Source organism: Macaca thibetana, chromosome 16 (genome assembly GCF_024542745.1).
Source record: "Macaca thibetana thibetana isolate TM-01 chromosome 16, ASM2454274v1, whole genome shotgun sequence".
NCBI lineage: Eukaryota > Metazoa > Chordata > Mammalia > Primates > Cercopithecidae > Macaca > Macaca thibetana.
The window spans coordinates 36,068,640-36,090,440 of record NC_065593.1 but is presented as its reverse complement, the minus strand read 5'-3'; the positions used below and the strand labels follow the sequence as shown (position 1 = coordinate 36,090,440).

At 40.0% G+C, this 21,801-nt stretch overlaps 1 protein-coding gene across 6 annotated transcripts in view; it reads right to left on the bottom strand.

Moving 5' to 3' along the window:
- Positions 1-21,801, bottom strand: part of TRIM37 (tripartite motif containing 37) — a 124,185-nt gene that overhangs the window by 26,049 nt on the left and 76,335 nt on the right. For 5 of the 6 annotated variants that reach the window (XM_050764660.1, XM_050764663.1, XM_050764658.1 and 2 more), the window contains 4 exons: positions 20,680-20,988; positions 8,783-8,911; positions 7,120-7,309; positions 4,038-4,156 (listed from right to left, as the gene is read on the bottom strand). In XM_050764660.1, the coding sequence (XP_050620617.1) occupies positions 4,038-4,156; positions 7,120-7,309; positions 8,783-8,911; positions 20,680-20,988 (747 nt within the window). The remainder of the gene's footprint in view (positions 1-4,037; positions 4,157-7,119; positions 7,310-8,782; positions 8,912-20,679; positions 20,989-21,801) is intronic. The other variant, XM_050764662.1, reaches the window with a different exon arrangement.

The window sequence follows — 21,801 nt, the reverse complement described above, 5'->3', positions numbered from 1 at the left end:
AAGGGTGTACTTCTGTGTCATTGTTGCACATTCACAGCAACTTTTCTTATTGAGTTCTAGGTGCTTTATAGCACAACACCCCATATATAAAGATAAAATGTGTTACTGAGTAACACTGACCACTTAACTCTAAATCCCGTATGAATAACTCCATTCTTTCTAAGACTTGGAAAATGTACTGATCTTCACTATGGCCAAGCAAATGCCCTTCTTCAGTTTAGGACAAGCTGTCAATTGCTTTAAATAAGAAATGAAACTGGTGTCAAAAAGTTCCGGTGTTTTCTGTGCTGACCGGCCATTTTACATATAAAAATTCGTGCTGAGATAATGTAAATCGATAAATTGGAGGCTGAAATTAAGTCCAAATCGGCCGGGTGTGATGGCTTATGCCTGTAACCCAGCACTCTGAGAAGCTGAGGCAGAAGGATCATTTGAGCCCAGGAGTTTAAGACCAGTCTGAGCAACAGAGCAAGAACAAGTCTCTATAAAAAATTAAAAATAAAGAAGTCCAAATCATTTCATTTAAATTAACCATGCTTCTTACCAATTTTCCTGCCCCTAGTTCCACATACGCTATTCCCACCCCCAAATCCATTCTCCACAATGCAGCTACAGTAGAAATGTTAAAGTGTCACTTCTAACTTAGATCCTATTCAAATGACAAAGTTCAAATTCTAGCTGGGATATTCCAAGTAACTCTTCATGATCTGGCCTCTGTCTCCCTTCTGGTCTCTCTTTCACCAGTCTTCATCTGGCTAACTTCTACTCATCCCTTAGGATGATCTTTCCAAGGGTGAATTAGGGACTAGGTTAGCAGCGAGAGGCGACAGTTAAGAGCACTGGCTCTAGGTTCAAATTCTAGCTCTTCTAATTTCTTTTTTTTCTTTTCTATTTTTTTTTTTTTGAGACAGTCTCGCTCTGTCGCCCAGGCTGACGTGCAACGGTCACAATCTTGGCTCACTGAAACCTCCGCCTCCCGGGTTCAAGCGATTCTCCTGCCTCAGCCTCTTGAGTAGCTGGGATTATAGGAGCATGCTACCATGCCCAGCTGATTTTTCTATTTTTAGTAGAGATGGAGTTTCACCATGTTGGCCAGGCTAGTCTCAAACTCCTGACCTCAGGTGATCGGCCTTCCCAAAGTGCTGGGATTTGCAGGCATGAGCCAACGTGCTCAGCCTTCCAATTTCTTTTCTTTTTTTTGGGGGGGGGGGACGAAGTTTCGCTCTTGTCACCCAGGCTGGAGCACAATGATGCGATCTCGGCTCACTGCAACCTCTGCCTCCCGGGATCAAGCGATTCTCCTGCCTCAGCCTCCCAAGTAGCTGGGATTACAGGTGACCGCCACCACGCCTGGCTAATTTTTGTATATTTAGCAGAGACAGGGTTTCACCATGTTGATCAGGCTGGCCTTGAACTTCTGACCTCAGGTGATCCACCCTCCTCAGCCTCCCAAAGTGCTGGGATTACAGGCATGAGCCACTGTGCCCGGCCCCAGCCTTTCAATTTATAACCCTGTGACTCTGAGTAAGGTTACTCACCTTACTCACTCACCTGTAAAACTAGGTTAACAAAAGCAACTACCATGTAGAGTTATTTTGAGAATAACACAATACTGGTAAAGTCTTTAACATATTAAGAACTTAGTATTATCTATTATTTTTATTACATATCTCATTTTTGAGCTGCCTATATACCTTATCACAGCACTCATCATCCTAAATTATAACTGGCTATCAGTCTCCTCCCACACCTAACAACTGGTTTTCAACTGCTCTCCTTGCCACCCTCCTACCACTACCACCACACATACTAGCATACCTGAGAGCTACAACTTATTTCTATTAGTAACTGTGGCCCACTCTGGCAAGTGATTCTCAAGGAGTGGTCACCTCTGGTTGAGAATTATTTAGTTCAACTATTGGTTCGTGACTGGGGATGATTTTGCCTCCCAGGAAACATTTGGCAATGTCTGGAGACATTTTTGGTTGTTGTAACAGGAGGGAAACACTACTGGTATCTAGCGGTTAAAAGCTGAGGATGCTGCTAAACATTCCACAATGCAGAGAACAGCCCCTGTAAAATAAAGAATTACGTGGTCTAAATGGCAATTGGTGCCAAGGTGGAGAGTCTGAACTAGATAGGTAAGTTCAGGAATTTTATCACTGGCATCAAATACAACATCCGGTAAATGAGAAGCATTTCATAAATGTTGCATGAAAAAAATGAGCTTATTATTGTCATTTGAGATAGAGTCTCACCCTGTCGTCCAGGCTGGAGTGCAGTGGCGTGATCTTGGCTCACTGCAACCTCTGCCTCCTGGTTCAAGCAATTCTCCTGCGTTAGCCTCCCGAGTAGCTGAGATTACAGGTGTCTGCTACCACACCTGGCTAATTTTTGCATATGTAGTAGAGATGAGGTGTCACTATTTTTGCCAGGCTGGTCTCGAACTCCCGACTTCAAGTAATCAGCCTGCCTCAGCCTCCCAAAGTACTGGGATTACAGGCATGAGCCACTGCGCTTGGTGGAAGAAAAATGTAATTCCAGTATATTCTGTAGTAATTTAAGCTACTACAATCCAGTATGTATGGAGACACACAGAAACTATTCCCCGGTCGGGCACAGTGGCTCACGCCTGTAATGCCAGCACTTTGGGAGGCCAAGGCGAGTGGATCATGAGGTCAGGAGTTTGAGACCAGCCTGGCCAACACAGTGAAATACCGTCTCTTACTAAAAATACAAAAATTAGCCGGGCGTGTTGGCAGGACCTGTAATCCCCGCTACACAGAGGCTGAGAAAGGAGAATCACTTGAACCCGGGAGTTGGAGATTGCAGTGAGCCAAGATTGCGCCACTGCACTCCAGCCTGGGTGACAGAGCTAGACTCCGTCTTGGGGGAAACAAAAAACAACAGAAAGTTATTCCCCACAGGCCTGTTCTATAAAGATCATCAATCATAATATTTCTTTCCTGATGTTTTAACAATAAACACATCATTGACAAAAATCTTTTCTATTTAATCTCTTCTACTGAAATAATGCTGCCCACTACAGGAGCACCAACTAAGAAAACCAAAATGTTTAGTGTTCTTTAACTGAGAAACCTGAAAATGCCACCACCCACACACCCTCTTCTTAGGGCAGCTGAGTAGATGCTGGCACCTGCACGTATGCTTTGAGCTACAATTCATCAATCATTGAAATTCAAATGAGTGCAGAGGTGGAAGGTGGCAGAGTTTCACTAAGAAATGAAAAAATTACAAGGCCAAATATCATTAAGAGAGTTGACATTCTTTTCTACCAATTTATACAGGACACAGCAAGGGCAATACACATAGCCTTGTTCCAAGCACCTCTGTTGCCCCAAATTGCAAAATGTCTTCTATGCTTTTAGATAAACAATAATGAACTTGGAAGAATATTCAAAGGAAACATTAGAAAGTATATCTGAGAAAAAGCTGAAGTCAGTCATCATATGGGATTTAAAAAATGGTCAAAACCTGGAATGCTTCTTTAAGAAGAAAAAAAGCAATCTGCAGACACTAATTAAGACTGACTAAAAAATACTTAACATTTACTATTCTAATTAGTCGTTCTGGGGCACATCTTCCCCATTAGATTGTGAACAGATCTAATTCAACTTTATATTAATAAATCTAGCAAAAATTCAATGCATGGTATGTAGGTGCCTTAATATATTTATTGACTGAACAGATGAACTATATGCAGATATTTTCCCCATACAAATGCCTGTTCTAGTAAGGCCTGTCCTTTTATGTAGTAACTTACTCATTTTGCCTTCCTCTGTATTTAACATCTTAGCAAATCAAATTCAGTGGTACAAGGAATGTTGTGTTCAGATCAAGCATGTCGAATAGCAGATCTCAGTAATGTTTCCATTAAACCAACCACTCCCTATCCCTATCACTACCACTACTACTACTACCACCACCACCACCACCACCACCACCACCACCACCCACCACCAAAAAAGGGACAGAATTCTCATTTCCTGCTTACTTGTAAGTTTATCATTCCTTACCTTCTTCAGGGGCAGCTGAAGCTCCTTCAGGTAGTACAGGCTGTAACTCTCCAGTTTCAGAATTATTTTCCAAATCAGTCATCTGCAGTCCTTCCAGATGACCTCCTTTAGCATTAGCCCTCAAAGAAGAAAACAACTTGGTATTTTTATGTAACTAGTAAGTGACACAATAATCTATATTTTCTTTTTGAACTGAGCACCAAACTAAGTAGGGTACGTCTCTGGTGTTTAATAATAAATTTCAAATTTTATCTTAAAATATTTCATTAAGGGCCGGGCGCAGTGGCTCATGCCTGTAATCCCAGCACCTTGGGAGGCCAAGGCGGGTGGATCACCTGAGGTAAGAGTTCAAGACCAGCCTGGACAAGATGGTGAAGCTCTGTCTCTACTAAAAATACAAAAATTAGCCAGGTGTGGTGGTGGGCGCCTGTAATCCCAGCTACTTGGGAGGCTGAGGCAGAGAACTGCTTGAACCCAGGAGGCAGAGGTTGCAGTGAGCCGAGATTGCACTGCTGCACTGCAGCCTGGGCGACAGAGCAAGACTCTGTCTCAAAAAAAATAAATAAAAAAAAAAATTAAATAAAAAAATTTCACTTAACATTCACAAAAAAAGTTATGAAATGGTGGATTATATCAATGTTAGTATCCTGGTTGTGATACTGTACTACAGTTTTGCAAAATGTTATTAGGGGAGAAAAGTACACAAGATGTCTCTGCATTATTTCTTACAACTGCATGTGAATCTATAATTAGCTCAATAAAATTTTAACTTATAAATGGAAGTTTTAAATAATATGTTCTAAGAGGGAAAGACTTTTAAGATATATTATTATTACTATTATTTGAGATGGAGTCTCAGTCGGTCACCCAGGCTAGCGTGTAGTGATGTGATCTCAGCTCACTGCAACCTCTGCCTCCTGGGCTTAAGCGATTCTCCTGCCTCAGCCTTGCAAGTAGCTGGGATTACAGGTGCCCAGCATGACGCCGACAATTTTTGTACTTTGTTTTTAGTAGAGACAGTGTTTTACCATCATGGCCAGGCTGGTCTCGAACTCCTGACCTCAAGTGATCTGACCACCTCAGCCTCCCAAAGTGTTGGGGTTTACAGGTGTGAGCCACGGTGCCTGGCCTGAGAGATATTATTGAATGAGAAATCAAAGTACACCTTTTGTATTAAAAAAGCTACATAGTCACAGTTCCTTAAATATACACAAAAACTGAGAAGACACAGCATACATGAAAAATAAAGAACAGCATGAATGTGTGTGGGGCAAGGGGTTGGAAAACTAGGTTGTGGGAGATAAGGATGGGAAACTTTTCACTTATTCTTCTTTCATTTTGAAACACTTATCATTAGTATTTAATATTTATTTTTATTTAAAAAATAAACAGAGGCAAGGTCTTGCTATGTTGCCAAGGCTGTTCTCAAATTCCTGTGCTCAGGCAATCCTCCCACCTCAGCCTCCAAAAGTGCTGAGATTACAGGTGTGTGCCACTGTGCCCAGCCTTTCATCAGTATTTAAACTTTTTGCTTACACTACTTTAAATCAGGCAGGGAAAAAAAAGACATGAGCTGGACAGCATCCACATGAACCAATCTGGCAGATAAAATCAACTGCAAAATGAGGATCATGGCTAAGAGCTGCAGACACTTGTACAGGATTTTACACTCTAGAAAAAAAAAACTAAGTTCATGTATATTTAACTGTGATGACTAAAGGCAGATAAAAATATCTCCATAGCAAATACAATATAAAAGCTAGTTGCAGCTTTAATTTGAAGAAATGTATAAAACATCAGGCTAGGTAGTAGGTAGGGAAGACAAGATAATCTCCAGTGATTTTAACATCTTTCTACTACTGAAACTTGAGCCACAAAGGAAAGCTAAACCACCAGCCAATCTTGTAGTTTTGGTAATGAGCCAGACACCTTGACTATATAAAATTAAGTAAACTTAAAGGGTGTTAATCTTTCTCCAATTGAGGTAAAATTCTTTTCAGAGTCTCCAAAATAGAACTATTTCATTGTTTAAATTTAGAAATAGGTTTAATATCCATAAAATAGATAAGCAGATGGATATTAATGGCTCATGATCTGCCACATCCATAGCCAATATCCATAATCACTCTATCTTTTGAATAGATGGAAGTTTAATTGCCATGCCTGGGATTTGAGTTTATGTCTCTTAGGGGAGAGATAAAGGTGTTAACTACTATATATCCTTTTGGAAAATTCCAACTACAAGTTTTGAGGATACTTTGATAAGAGGAGAGAAGAAAGGTGAGATAAAAGCAGAAAAGCAGTGTTAAAGTTGCTGTAAGTGCTTTGTTTCATACAAAATATATATAAATGCCTGTGACATGTAATATAGCCCAACACTAACATTTTTGACAAGTGTAGACTGAAAAAAAAAAATAAAAACCAAAAACAGCTGACAACCTTCCCCCCCCCACACACAAATTTACAAGGCAGAGTTCAGATAAGGTTACGTATCATTGTGAAAATGAGCTCTAACTCTGAAAATGAGCTCCAACATATCTAAACTAAACTTCCAGTACTATCTCATCCCATTTAAAAAAAGTACTATCTCATCCCGTTAAAAAAAAAAGTGAAATCTCTGATATTTTAAAAAGTTAAAATTTAGGGCAGGTGCAGTGGCTCAGGCCTGTAATCCCAACACTCTGGGAGGCCAAGGTGGGCATATCACTTGAGGTCTCAGGAGTTCAAGACCAGCTTGGCCAACATGGCGAAACTTTGTCTCTACTAAAAGTACAAAAATTAGCAAGGTGTGGTGGTGGGCACCTGTAATCCCAGCTACTTGGGAGGCTGATGCAGGAGAATCGCTCAAACCCGGGAGGCAGAGGTTGCAGTGAGCTGAGATAACGCCACTGCACTTCAGCCTGGGTGACAGAGCGAGGCTCTGTTAAAAAAAAAAAAAAAAAAAAAAAAAAAAGTTAAAATTTAGTGCACTGTCCACTAAAAAATTAACAAGGTAGAAATTAATTTGTTCATCATGATGCAAACTTAAAGTTCCAAACAAAGCTATTAGCTATTATACCATTACATATACAAAACAATTTACCCCAAGGTGACCATTTTTCTCCTTTTCTCAACAGCAGGCAAGCCACTGAAAACTGCAACCACAACAGCATCTGAATCCAAAGCTTTACACTGCCGGTCTTCAGTTTTTGGCAGAATATCACCAATACTGCCATGTATCAAGGCTCGGGGAGAACTGTGCCTGCTCCCAGACTGAGAGCTTCCTGGGGAGCCTTCAAAAAAAGGAAGAGGGAATACAAAAATTAACTGGGTATGATGGTGTGCACCTGTAATCTCAGCTACTTGGGAGGCTGAGACACGAGGATCACTTGAACCTGGGAGGCGGAGGTTGCGGTGAGCTGAGATTGTACTACACTCCAGCCTGGACAACAGAGCAAAAAAAAAAAAAAAGGAGGGATAATCAGAAAGAAGGCAAATAAACATGGAAGGTCTCTCTCAGTTATATTAGAAAATCTCACTATATATGTAATTTTAAAACTACATAAAAACTTCAAAAATAGGCCGGGCGTGGTGGCTCATGCCTGTAATCCTGGCACTCTGGGAGGCCAAGGCGGATGGATCACCTAAGGTCAGGAGTTCAAGGTCAGCCTGGCCAACGTGGTGAAACCCTGTCTCTACTAAAAACACAAAAATTAGCTGGGCGTGGTGGCGTGTACTTGTAGTCCCAGTTACTCGGGAGACTGAGGCAGGAGAATCACTTGAACACGGGGGGCGGAGGTTGTGGTGAGCCAAGATTGTACCATTGCACTCCAGCCTAGGCAACAAGAGCAAAAAACTCCATCTCAAACAAGAAAAAAACACTTCAAAAATAATTTTGAAACATATCCCATTTATTTTTATGCCAGGCATTTAAAATTAAGGAGTCCAGGCCAAGTGTTGTGGCTCATACCTGTAATTTTACACTTTGGCAGGCTGAGACAGGAAGACTGTTTGAGCTCAGAAGTTCAAGACCAGCCTGGGCAATGTAGCGAAACCCTGTCTTGGCAAAAAAAAATTAAAAAAAAAAAAAAAAAAAAAAAAAGCCAGGTACGGCTGCATGTGTCTGTGTCTGTGGTCCCAGCTACTTGGGAGGCTGAGGTGGAAGGATCACTTTTGTCTGGGAGGTCAAGGCTGTAGTGAGCTATGATTGCACCACTGCATCCCTAGCCTAGAAAACAGAGCAAGACTCTATCTCAGGAAAACAACAAAAATAAAAAATAAATAAAATCAAGGAGTTTAGAATACATAGTCTAATGGCTGTATGTTAAGGGTCTGTTCTGTTGTGAGATCAAGAAACTTTCGGGCCAGGTGTGGTGGGGCTCATTCCTGTAATCCTAGCACTTTGGGAGGTTGAGGTAGGAGGATTGCTTGAGCTCAGGAGTTTAAGACCAACCGGGGCAACCTGTCTCTATAAAAAACACAAAAATTAGCCAGGCATAGTGGTGCACACCTGTAGTCCCAGCTACTTGGTGGGGCTGAGGCAGGAGGATCGCTTAAACCACCGGTCGAGGCCGCGGTGAGCCAAGATCGCACCACTGCACTCCCGCCTGGGTGACAAAGTGAGACCCTGTTTCAAAAAAAGAAACTTTCAAATCCAACGTTAGCATTTTTGGTACCCTTCAAGATCTAAAGCTCCATGATAACATCAATTTCAGGTAATAAATATCTACCCCACTAAAAGTACATTCTGAATCCCTCAAATTTACCTTCAGACAGAGTCTGACAGTCTCCCTTTGAACGACTACTCTCTCCAGGGTCCACTGCTCTTCGAAGTGAGAGACTACCTGCTACACTGGATCGAGCTGGCTTGGGCGAATTACTCTTCTTATTTGTGGCTGCAAAGACATTTAAGAACACCTCTGAATAGGATACAACAGCATAAAACTTACTATTTAGTCCGTCAGAAAAAGTTTTAATCTTACCTTGCATGGAAGCTGTTCTCTCTACTGTCTAAAAATAAAAAACATTCTGTAGCCCCAACTGGTTATAAAACATTCCCATCTTGTTGCTTGTGGAGCAGAATCTTTGTTTTTTCAGACGGAGTCTTGCTCTTGTTGCCTAGGCTGGAGTGCAATGGAGCAATCTTGGCTCACTACAACCTCCACCTCCTGGGTTCAAGCAATTCTCCTGCCTCAGCCTCCCGAGTAGCTGAGATTACAGGCAGCTGTCACCATGCCCAGCTAATTTTTGTATTTTTAGCAGAGACAGAGTTTTGTCATGTTGGCCAGGCTGGTCTCGAACACCTGACCTCAGGTGATCCACCTGCCTCAGCCTCCCAAAGTGCTGGGATTACAGACATGCGCCAACCACACCCAGCCCGTAAAATCTTAACTTAAGACTACTTAAAAGATTATCTGTGAGCTCCATAAGAAAAATCATACAAATTTCAATGCAGTTAAACAAAAATATAACCCATCAAACATCTGGAAATTGTTTTTTTTTTTTTTTTTTTTGAGACGGAGTCTCGCTCCGTCGCCCAGGATGGAGTGCGGTGGCGCGATCTCAGCTCACTGCAAGCTCTGCCTCCCGGGTTTACGCCATTCTCCTGCCTCAGCCTTCCGAGTAGCTGGGACTACAGGCGCCCACCACCTCGCCTGGCTAGTTTTTTGTATTTTTTTAGTAGAGACGGGGTTTCACCGTGTTAGCCAGGATGGTCTCGATCTCCTGACCTCGTGATCCACCCATCTTGGCCTCCCAAAGTGCTGGGATTACAGGCTTGAGCCACCGCGCCCAGCCAGAAATTGTTAAGTATTATTGGATTAAAAAGAAAATCAATGCTGAGTTAGAAACAAATTACAATCACGGTACTTCAAATCAAAATGTCTGTCGCCAAACCAGTAGTGAAAAGAAAATGTATGGCCTTAAAATGAATTAATTAGCAAAAAAAAGGGACTATATGACCTAATATGCATAGATTCAAAAGCCAGGAAAACAATAAAAATAAACAAGCAAGAATGCTATTGCCAGAAGGCAGGGACCTGCCCTTGAATTCAGCCTGCAAATCTGTGAGTTAAATAAATCTCTTTTAAAAATAATTTTTTAAAAAAGAACAAAAATAAAATTGTAAAAAAGAATTTAAAAAAAGCAGAAGAAATCCATTAATAGATAATAAACAGGTTTAGCAAGGTTGCAGGATATAAGACAAAATAACTTACTGTATTTCTCTGCACTAGCAGATAATGTGAGAATGAAGTTAACAAAACAATTTCATTTTTAATAGCATAAAATACAATTAAAATACTTAGGAATTTATTTAACAAAAGAAATGTGAGACTTGTTCACTGAAAACCACCACACATTGTTGAAAGAAAATAGAGACAACAGCAAAGACATCCTGTGTTCATCCTGATTGGAACACTTAATACTGTTAACAAAGCAATATTCTTAAAATTGATCTACAGATTCAACACAATTTCTATAAAAATCATAGTTGTTTCTTTTTTTTTTTTTTTTTTTGCAGAAATTGACAAGCTAATCCTAAAATCTATTTGAAAATGTAAGAGACCCACAATACCCAAAATAATCTTAAATGGAACACTCACTTCTGATTTCAAAAGTTACTGTAACTACAGTAATCAAGACTATGTGGTACTGCCATGTACACATATATATCATCAAAACAGAACTGAGAGTCTAGAAACAAACCCTTACATTTATGGTCCACTGATTTTTGACAAGGATGCCAAGACAATGCAATGAGCAAAGAAAAAAAGGGGACAATAACGAGTGCTGCCAATGGTGTGGAAAACCTGGAGCCCTCATATACTGTTGCTGGGAATATAAAATGATGTAGCTACTTTGGAAAATATTCTGGCACTGGTAGTTCCTCAAAAAGTTAAACACAGTTGCCATGTAACCCATTAATTCCACTTCTAAGTATATACTCAAACAAAACCATATGTCCAAACAAAAACCCGTACATGAATGTTCATAGCAGCACTACTGATAATGACCAAAAAGTAGAAACAACCCAAATATCCATCAACTAATGAGTGGATAAATAGTATGTAGTACAGCCATACAATAAAATATCATGCAGCCATAAAAAGGAATAAATATATGTCACAATATGGATGAACCTTGAAAGGGCTGTGTTAAGTGAAATAAGCCAGACATAAGACCTCATATGTTATGAGTCTATTTATATGAAAAGTCCAGGCTGGGCGCGGTGGCTCACATCTGTAATCCCAGCACTTTGGGAGGCCAAGGTGGGCGGAGCATGAAGTCAAGAGATCAAGACCATCCTGGCCAACATGGTGAAACCTCGTCTCTACTAAAAATACAAAAATTAGCTGGACCTGGTGGTGCACACCCGTAGTCCCAGCTCCTCGGGAGGTTGAGGCAGGAGAATGGCATGAACCCAGAAGGCGGAGCTTGCAGTGAGCCAAGATTGTGCCACTGCACTCCAGCCTGGGCGACAGAGCGAGACTCCATCTCAAAAAAAAATCCAGAAGAAGAAAAATCCATAGAGAATAAGTAGATTAGTGGTTACCAGAAGATAGGAGGAGGGGAAGATGAGGAATGACTCTGGGTTTGGAGCTCTAGGGAGAGGGTTAATGAAAATGTTCTTAGACTTAGATAAATGTTCTAGACTTAGGAAAAATGACGACCAGTTTCTCCACTAAAAGGATAAATGAATTATCAGTTAAGGAAAAAAGAGTTAATAGGCCGGGCGCAGTGGCTCGTGCCAGTAATCCCAGAACTTTGGGAGGCCAAAGTGGGTGGATTACCTGAGGTCAGGAGTTTGAGACCAGCCTGGCCAGCATGGTGAAACCCCGTCTCTACTAAAAATGCAAAAATTAGCCAGGCATGGTGGCACACACCTGTAATCCCAGCTATTCGGGAGGCTGAGGCAAGAGAATTGCTTGAGCCCAGGAGATGGAGGTTGCAGTGAGCCAAGATTGCGTCACTGTACTCCAGCCTGGCGGACAGAGTGAGACTCTGTCTCAAAAAAAGTATTAACAAAGACAAAAGCAGAAATATAATGAAATGGTAAAAGAGAATGTATGAAATGAATCTAAGAACTTAGTCTTTGAGGAAATGAACAAAATTAGCAAACCCCTTGAGCAGGTCAAATCAAAGGAGAAAAAAACAAACCACAAGTAAGCAATAAAATAAGTGAAAAAGAAGTTAACACCCCACATGCACGAGAAGTTTTAAAAATTTCAGAAAACAGAATAAATGACTGTACATCAATAAATTTAAAGACCCAAATATAATCAGTTTTTCTTGAAAAACTATAGTAACTGACTTAGGTAGCAGCAGAAGTATGAGAAAACCACATCTGACAAGAGATTAATGACCAGGATCTAAAACAACTCTACAGGAAAAAATTTAATAATCTGATTAAAAATGGGCAAAAAATCTTAATAGATATTTCTCAAAAGAAGACATACAAATAGCAAACAGGCATATGAAAAAAGTGCTCAACATCACTTATCATCAGAGAAATTCAAATCAAAACTACAATAAGATACCATCTCATCCGAGTTAAAATGGCTTTTATTCAAAACACAGGCAATAACAAATGCTGGTGAGGATGTAGAGAAAAGGCAACTCTCATACACCATTGATGGGAATGCAAGTTAGTAAAACCACTACGGAAAACAGTTTGGAGGTTCCTCAAAAAAACTAAAAATAGATCTACCATATGATCCAGCAATCCCACTGCTGATTATATACCCAAAAGAAAGCAAATTAGTATATCAAAGAGATATCTGCTGTCCCATGTTTACTACAGCACTATTCACAATAACCACGGTTTGGAGGCAACCTAAGATCCATAGACAAATGGATAAAGAAAATGTGGGTTGGGCATGGTAGCTCACGCCTGTAATCCTAGCACTTTGGAAGCCCGAGGCAGGTGGATCATTTGAGGTCAGGAGTTCGAGACCAGCCTGACGAACATGATAAAACCCCATCTATACTAAAAAATACAAAAAAATTAGCTGGATATGGTGGCACATGCCTGTAGTCCCAGCTACTTGGGAGGCTGAGGCAGGAGAATCACTTGAACCCAGGAGGCAGAGGTTGCAGTGAACCGAGATTGTGCCACTGCACTCCAGCCTGGGCAACAGAGTGAGACTCCATCTCAAAAAAAAAAAAAAAGAAAAAAGAAAATGTGGTACATATACACATGGAATACTATTCAGCCATAAAAAAGGAATGAGATCCTGTCATTTGCAACAACGTGGGTGGAACTAGAATCATTATGTTAAGTGAAATAAGTAGGCACAGAAAGACAAACTTCACACATTCTCACTTATTTGTGGGGGCTAAAAATTAAAACAACTCAACTCAAGATAATAAAGCAATGGTTACCAGAGACTAGGGAGTGTAGCGGGTGACTGGGGAGGATGGTTAATGGGCACAAAAACATAGTTAGATAGAATGAATAAGATCTAGTATTTGTTAGTACAACAGGGTGACTACAGTCTACAATAATTTATTGTACTTCTAAAAATAACTAAAAGAGTACAATTGGATTGTTTCAACACAAAGGATAAATGCTTGAGATGATGGATACTCCATTTACCCTGATGTGATTATTATGCATTGTAAGCCTGTATCAAAATATCTCATATATCCTATAAATATATATACCTAAAATGTACCCACAAAAATTTTAAAAAAATTAAAAATAGGAGGAAATCAATAAATGCAACAGAAATTAAAAAGGCTGTTAAAGTTCTAACTCTGAAGGAGTTATTATACTAGTTTTATGAATGCTATTTATCAGACATAAAGTTTAATACAGCATAGGAGCAAACTACATACAGTTAAAATAATTTTATAGCATAGAAAAGAACAAAAACATCTGAATTTAATCTGTAAAACAAGCACAGAATTAGAACTAAAGTGGATTAAGGATAATGTAATGAAATAGATCAATTTCACTTATGACTATGTAGTCAAGGATCCTAAGTAAAATATTAGCAAACTGAATATAGCAGTGTTTTTATTTTTTTTTTAATTATAGGCCCAAACTAAATAGGATACATTCCAGTATTTCAAGAATGGTCAACATTAGAAAAATAATATATTTTATGATAATAAAGTAATGGAACAAAATAGTAAGTCATTTTGACAAATGTCAAAACATTTGATATAATTCTATACAGCTTTAGTTTAAAAAGAAAGGAAATTCTCGTGGTAAGAAAAGAGGCAGTTTGGTGTTAGGGTGAAGGGTATAGGCTCTGAGGTTCAAGTTTTTGGCTATGCCAATTACCAATGTGAAACTAGCAACATTATTCAATGCCTGCTGCCTTGGTTTCCTCGACTGTAAACTGGGAATGAAACTGACTTACCTTACCTCTTAGACTTCTTGTTAAGATTAAGTGAGTCAATGCATGTGATTTAGAATAGTTAGAATAATATCTGGCACACAGTTAACAGTAAATGTTAGCCATTATTGGTATTGTTGTTACTAGAAATAGAAGGATGTACCTTTTTTTTTTTTTTTTGGAGACAGAGTCTTGCTTAGTCGCCCAGGCTGGAGTGCAATGGCGCGATCTCGGCTCACTGCAAGCTCCGCCTCCCGGGTTCACGCTATTCTCCTGCCTCAGCCTCCCAAGTAGCTGGGACTACAGGCGCCTGCCGCCTCGCCCGGCTAATTTTTTGCATTTTTAGTAGAGACGGGGTTTCACCGTGTTAGCCAGGATGGTCTCGATCTCCTCACCTCGTGATCCGCCCGCCTCGGCCTCCCAAAGTGATGGGATTACAGGCGTGAGCCACCGCGCCCGGCCAAGGATGTACCTTTTAACTTCTTTTTTTTTTGGGGGGGGGGGACGGAGTCTCCCTCTGTCGCCTAGGCTGGAGTGCAGTGGCCGGATCTCAGCTCACTGCAAGCTCCGCCTCCCGGGTTTACGCCATTCTCCTGCCTCAGCCTCCCCAGTAGCTGGGACTACAGGCGCCCGCCACCTCGCCTGGCTAGTTTTTTGTATTTTTTAGTAGAGACAGGGTTTCACTGTGTTAGCCAGGATGGTCTCGATCTCCTGACCTCGTGATCCGCCCGTCTCGGCCTCCCAAAGTGCTGGGATTACAGGCTTGAGCCACCGCGCCCGGCCTTTTTTTGAGGCAGTCTCACTCGTCACCCAGGCTGGAGTGTAGTGGCACAATCTTGGCTCACTGCAACCTCCACCTCCTGGGTTCAAGCGATTCTCATGCCTTGGCCTCCTAAGTAGCTGGGATTACAGGCATGTGCCATAATGCCCAGCTAATTTTTTTGTATTTTTAGTAGAGAAGGGGTTTCTCCATGTTGGCCAGGCTGGTCTCCAACTCCTGGCCTCAAGTGATCTGCCCGACTCCGCCTCCCAAAGTGCTGGGATTACATGCGTAAGCTATTGCACACAGTTTTTTAAACTTGATAGAAACAGGCCTGTAATCCCAGCACTTTGGGAGGCCGAGGCGGGTAGATCATAAGGTGAGAAGATCAAGAGCATCCTGGCTAACATGGCGAAACCCAGTCTCTACTAAAAAATACAAAAAAATTAGCCAGGCGTGGTGATGGGCACCTGTAGTCCCAGCTACTCGGGAGGCTGAGGCAGGAGAACGGCATGAACCCAGGAGGCAGAGCTTGCAGTGAGCCGAGATGGCCACTGCACCCCAGCCTGGGTGATGGAGCAAGACTCTGTCTCAAAAAAATAAATAAATAAATAAAAGAGAAACAAAAACAAAAAACTACCTATTGAAACATATAGCAAACCTCAAATTTAATGAGAAAAAAAACTAAAGGAATTCCTAAATAAAGTTGAAAAATTATAAAAATCCTACAACTGTTACTAGGAAACTGTTGAGGTAGCTGCCTAGACAATGCAATACAAAAAGTAAGCAGAAAAGGAATGAACAAATTATGATTATCTGCTGATGATATAAATATTCAGAAAATCAAGATAACTGATTGAAAAACTGTTAATAAAACAAATTCACCAGGCCAGGTGCGGTGGCTCATGCTTGTAATTCCAGCACTTTGGGAGGCTCGATGGATGGGAGGATCACCTGAGGTCAGGAGTTCAAGACCAGTTTGACCAATATGATGAAACCCTGTCTCTACTAAAAATACAAAAATTAGCCAGGCGTGGTGGCATGCGCCTGTAATTCCAGCTACTCGAGAGGCTGACAAAGGAGAATCACTTGAACCCAAGAGGCAGAGGTTGCAGTGAGCCGAGATCGTGCCATTGCACTCCAGCCTGGGCAACAAGAGTGAAACTCCATCCCCCACCGCACAAAAAAAAAAATTGTTACATTGGTTGAATACAGAATAAACATAAAAATCAGTATTTTTGTCTTTTATGTCAGTAACAATTAGAAAATACTATGAGAGAAAAAGAGATTCCACTCACAATAGCTACCTGAAATATAATATGTTGAGAAATGAATTCAACAAGACATATATAGAACTTACATGAAAAAAACTGAAAAGTCTAAAAAAGGATATGAATATAATAGATGACCTGAATAAATGGAGAAGCACCACATTCCTAGACATGAATGCTTTGATGCTGAAAAGGTATCAATTGCCCAAATTAATCTCTCTCTCTTTAAGAGAGAAAGACTCTTGCCCAGATTGGAGTGTAGTGGCACGATCATGGCTCACTGCACCTGAAATTCCTGACCTCAAGCAATCCTCCCACCTCAGCCTCCCAAGTAGCTGGGATTACAGGTACATACTACCATGACTGGCTTATCAAAAAAATTTACTTTTGTAGAGATTAAGGTCTTGCCATGTGATCTTGAACTCCTGGGCTCAAGAAGCCATCCTCTCCCAACAGCATTCCATCATGCTGGGATGAACAGGCATGAGCCACAGTGCCTAGCATCCCCAAACTAGTTTTTAAATGTAAAGCAATTCCAGTCAAAATACTTTGGAGGAGGATTAAATGTGCAAGAACTACCAATAACATTTTGAAAAACAAAAACAGAATAAACATATCCTATCATAGTATTACAAACTATAAAACTACAGTAGTTAAAAAAAAGTGTTAGTCTGGTAGAGGACATGACAAATAGTGGGTTAAACAATACCAAATTGCTGTTTCTGTATGTCCAAAACTTGAGTACTGGCAATTTCATTTGTTTCAGCCTCTATGAGTTCAAAAACAGAACCATGTTTGGGAATCCGCTCTATAATAAAGGATGGATTTCATATTGCAGCATATTTCAAAAAACATGTTTCATTCATTTGGGGAAAACATCATTCCACTTACCTCACACAGCATCATATAAAATTAACTTCACATGAATTAATGACCTATATGTAAAAAAGTTAGAAAACAAAAAGTACCAGAAGAAATTAAGGGTTATTTTTATTAACTTGGGAGTTAAAAAGCCTTCCAAATAAAAACAGTAAGACCCCCAATGCCATGATTATTATTAATACAGATGTCTAAGATAAAATTTTAAACCTCTGTGATTAGCAGGAAAAAAAGGTGGCAATGGGGAAGAGACAGCTGTCCCTTGGAATACGTGGGGGTTGGTTCCAGGACCCCTGCACCAAAATCCTCAACTGAAGTCCCACCGTAAGATCTGCAGAATCTGCCTATATGAAAGTTGGCCTTCCTATATGCATGTTTGGCATCACCCGAATATTGTATTTTCAATCTTCCTCTGGTTGAAAAAAATTCGAATATTAAGTGGACCTGTACAGTACAACAAGCCTGTGCTGTTCAAGGGTCGACTGTATCTGCAAAATATGTAACAAAGGCTTTTTGAGAAAGTTCACTCAAAAAGCTGTACTTTTGGTTTTAATATACCATTTGGTTTAATATACCATTTCCTTGAATAGCAGGTGAGGCCAAATATCTTTTCAAATTTTTATTGTACATTTGTATTTTTTATGTTAATGGCCTATTCATAACCTTTATTCATTCTACTAAATTGTCTTCCTTATATTAAGAGAATTCTATAAATTTTGCAATTATCTCCTCGCCAACCCATCTTTACTGGATTATTCACATCAGTGTCAAACATTAATACAGCCAACTTTTTTTTTTTTTTTTTTTTTTGAGACAGAGTCTCGCTTTGTCGCTCAGACTGGAGTGCAGTGGCCGGATCTCAGCTCACTGCAAGCTCCGCCTCCTGGGTTTACGCCATTCTCCTGCCTCAGCCTCCCAAGTAGCTGGGACTACAGGCACCCGCCACCTCGCCTGGCTAGTTTTTTGTATTTTTTAGTAGAGACGGGGTTTCACCGTGTTAGCCAGGATGGTCTTGATCTCCTGACCTCGTGATCCGCCCATCTCGGCCTCCCAAAGTGCTGGGATTACAGGCTTGAGCCACCGCGCCCGGCCTAATACAGCCAATTTTAATAAACAACACACACAAAGAGAACCTAGAAACAGACCCTCATCTATATGGTCAAATGATTTAGACAATGGTGCTGAAACCATTCAATGAGGAAAGAAAAGTCTTTTCAACAAATAGCGCTGGGAAAACTGGATATCCATGGGCAAGTCAGACCCTTCCCTGACACCATAAACAAAACTTAATTCCTGATGGATGAAAGACTAAAAGTAAGACTAAAAGCAAGAACTAAAACTTTTGGAAAAAAACAGGAGAAAGCTTCATGACAATGGATTCGGCAATGTTTTCTTGGTTATGACACCAAAAGCACAGGGAACAAAAGGAAAAACACATAAAATGTGCTTCTTCAAATTAAAAACTTTAAATGTCAAATGACACAATCCACAGAGGGAAAAGGCAACCCCCACACTGGGAGAAAACATTTGCAAATCATATAATTGATAAAAGATTAATATTTAAAATATATACAGAACTCCTAAAAGTCAACTACAAATAAACAACCCAACCCAATTTTAAAATGGGTTTAATTCACAGATGAAAAAAATTGAAGAGGACACAAAAAAGGACACCCCTGCCAACAAGAAACTATTGACCCCACACCTCCTCCAGCTTCTACCTACTTCATTGTGAAACTTCTTTTAAAGAAGTTGTACATTTGCGCTCTGGTCCCTGACCTCATTCACTCTTCTGCTACACTACTCCATGGGAATGGTTCTTAAAAGGGCCACTTGGCCTCTTGCCTTGACACTTCTCAATGATATTTAACACAGGGGTAACCACTCTACTTCTTGAGATGCATTATTTTTGATTTTTGACATATTATCCCTTCTAGTTTTTCTCCTACCCTAATGATTGCTCTTTCAACTTCCCTTGCTGGCCTCTCCTATTTATCAGCCCTTTAAATGTTTAAGTGCCACAGAGTCAAAATTTTGCTTCTCCATTGAAACTCCCTCCAAACTTGACCTATTCAGTCCTCTGGATTTAAATAATAGAAAATACTACTGACTCCCAACTGTTTATATCCAGCATTGACCTCTCTGAGTTTCAAACTTGTGTACCATTCGTGTGTCTATGACATTTTACTAGGATATCTAGCAGGTGTCTCAAATTTAACATGTTTAAAAAAGAATACCCACTTTCTGCCCTTACCTCCTCCCAAGCCCCACAACCTGCTTCTTATCTTATTTGCTTCTCAATAAATGATACCACTGGCTACTAAGTTGCTTAGGCCAAAACTTAATCATAATTCTTAGTTTCTTACTTTTCCTAAAACTCTATTTAGGCTTTTTCAACTATTGTTCTGAGAGAGAACTCAGCCCTGCTGATCTAAGACTGGATTAACTCCCCTCCTATGCATCTAGAAGAGAATAGCACATCCTTAAGAGAACTAAGAAAGATGGAAACCTCAGTCAGAAAGGCTGCTGGCCTGTGAGTAAGTCTTCTATCCACTATTATAACTCCAGAAAATGCCATCATATTTCACACAAGATAATGTAATAGGCTGTTCCTGGTCTCACAACTCCTGTCCTCAACCCTTTTCAGACCCTTCTCCACACAACAAGCAAAGTCATTTTATAAAGTGTAAATCAGATTATAAACATCCCCTATTTTTATTCTCCAGAGGCTTCCTCCTTACATCATAAAACTTGAACTCCTTTTGGAGGTTTTACAAGACTCTGCCTGATCTAAATTCTGCCTACCTCTCTCTGACTTCATCTCCTGCTAGTCTCCTCTCTCTGCTTTCATTGCTATACTGGTTTTCCTTCAATCCTTCAAATACGCAAAATAAATACTGTGTCAGTGACTCTGCATTTTCCGTTCTGTTTACCCAGAACACTGCTTGCCTTAGATCTCTAAATAGCTGCCACCTTCCTAACCTTCAGGTCTCAGGTCAAGGGCTGCCTCCTCACAGAGACTTTCTCTGACTACCCCAATAGAACATGTCTCATATGCTCCTCCCATCCCACTCCTCGGTTGTTTCCTTCACAGCACCTTTTACCCACTGAAATGATCTTGATTTGTTTAACATTTTAATGTCTGATTCTCATTACTAGAATACAAGATCTATGATAGTAAGAATTTTGTCGTGTTCATTGCCAAATACAGAGTAAGCAATCAAGAAATGTTAGCTCTACTATATAGTAAAAATATACGGAATCAATTTTGGATGAGGAAAAAAGTCACATGTATTTGTAGTCTTAATTCACTGGAATAGAGGTATTTAAATATTATTCTTTTGAAAAAAACAGTCATCTAGTTTCCCAAATAACATGTGGAGAAATGACACTAGGAACATATTACTTACAGTTTCGTATGTAACAACTGGCAACTGATGATTTTGCCAGGAGTTCCATTCCCAAATCCTGTAATCTGCCAGAGTTTTCAGTTCCACATGCAGCCAGAGCTGCCTGGTCAGCAGAAAAAAGGCTTGTCTGCATGTCTCCAGAAGCGGCAATGCTGCTTTTTATTTCTGAAAGTGTATTCTTTACATCAGTTTTCATACATCGAACTTCGGCCATTTGAGTTTTGAGTCTTTTTAACATCTTTAAATCAGACGGCACTCGCCACATTGCCTGCTGCTTCCTTTGGTCTTTATCTTTTCGAGAATATGATGCTTCGGAGAAATTGACAAGTCATGTTAACAAACGTTAATATTCATGAAATCATTTGTATACGAATATATGCAAATTTGATGTGTAAAATAAGCTAGGGTGCTTTACTTGTTATCAACAATAAAACATGCACTAAATTCCGTTAATGAAAATAAAGAATCCTAACTTATTCACACCTTCAGTTAGAATCTGAGTCACATCATACTCAAATTTGAATTACACATTTAATTCTAAAAGTTTAAAAGCTGCCCTACTGCCTTGTGCTTTCTTCTTTAAACTTCTCCACTTTTCTAAAACTTTCTGCAGAGCTTTTATTATGTTTATAATTGAAAAAAAGACAAAATCTAGAAGCCAAATACTTTGTCAAATCTGCCATATATAACATTATATTAAAAATATGTATTGCTGGCCAGGCACAGTGGCTTACGCCTGTAATCCCAGCACTTCAGGAGGCTGAGGTGAGAGAATTGCTTGAGGCCAGAAGTTCAACGTCAGCCTGGGGAGCATAGTGACACCCTATCTGTACAAAAAAAATTTTTTTGTTAGCTAGGCTTGGTAATACCCTGACTGAACTTCCATTTCTGATAATTTTCTCAGAATTGTCAGTTTTCTGAAATACAGTCTGAATCTAACCACTTCTAAAATAAAACAATGGCTCTCCATGCCTACTATGAATAAATTCCTCTGGCTAGCATGCAAGTCCTTTCATAGAATGGACCCAACACGACTTTCTAGTTCTACTTACCACTATATGTACCTTAAAATCTGGTTCAACTAGATTACCTGATACCTTTTAATACTCCTTTACATGGTTA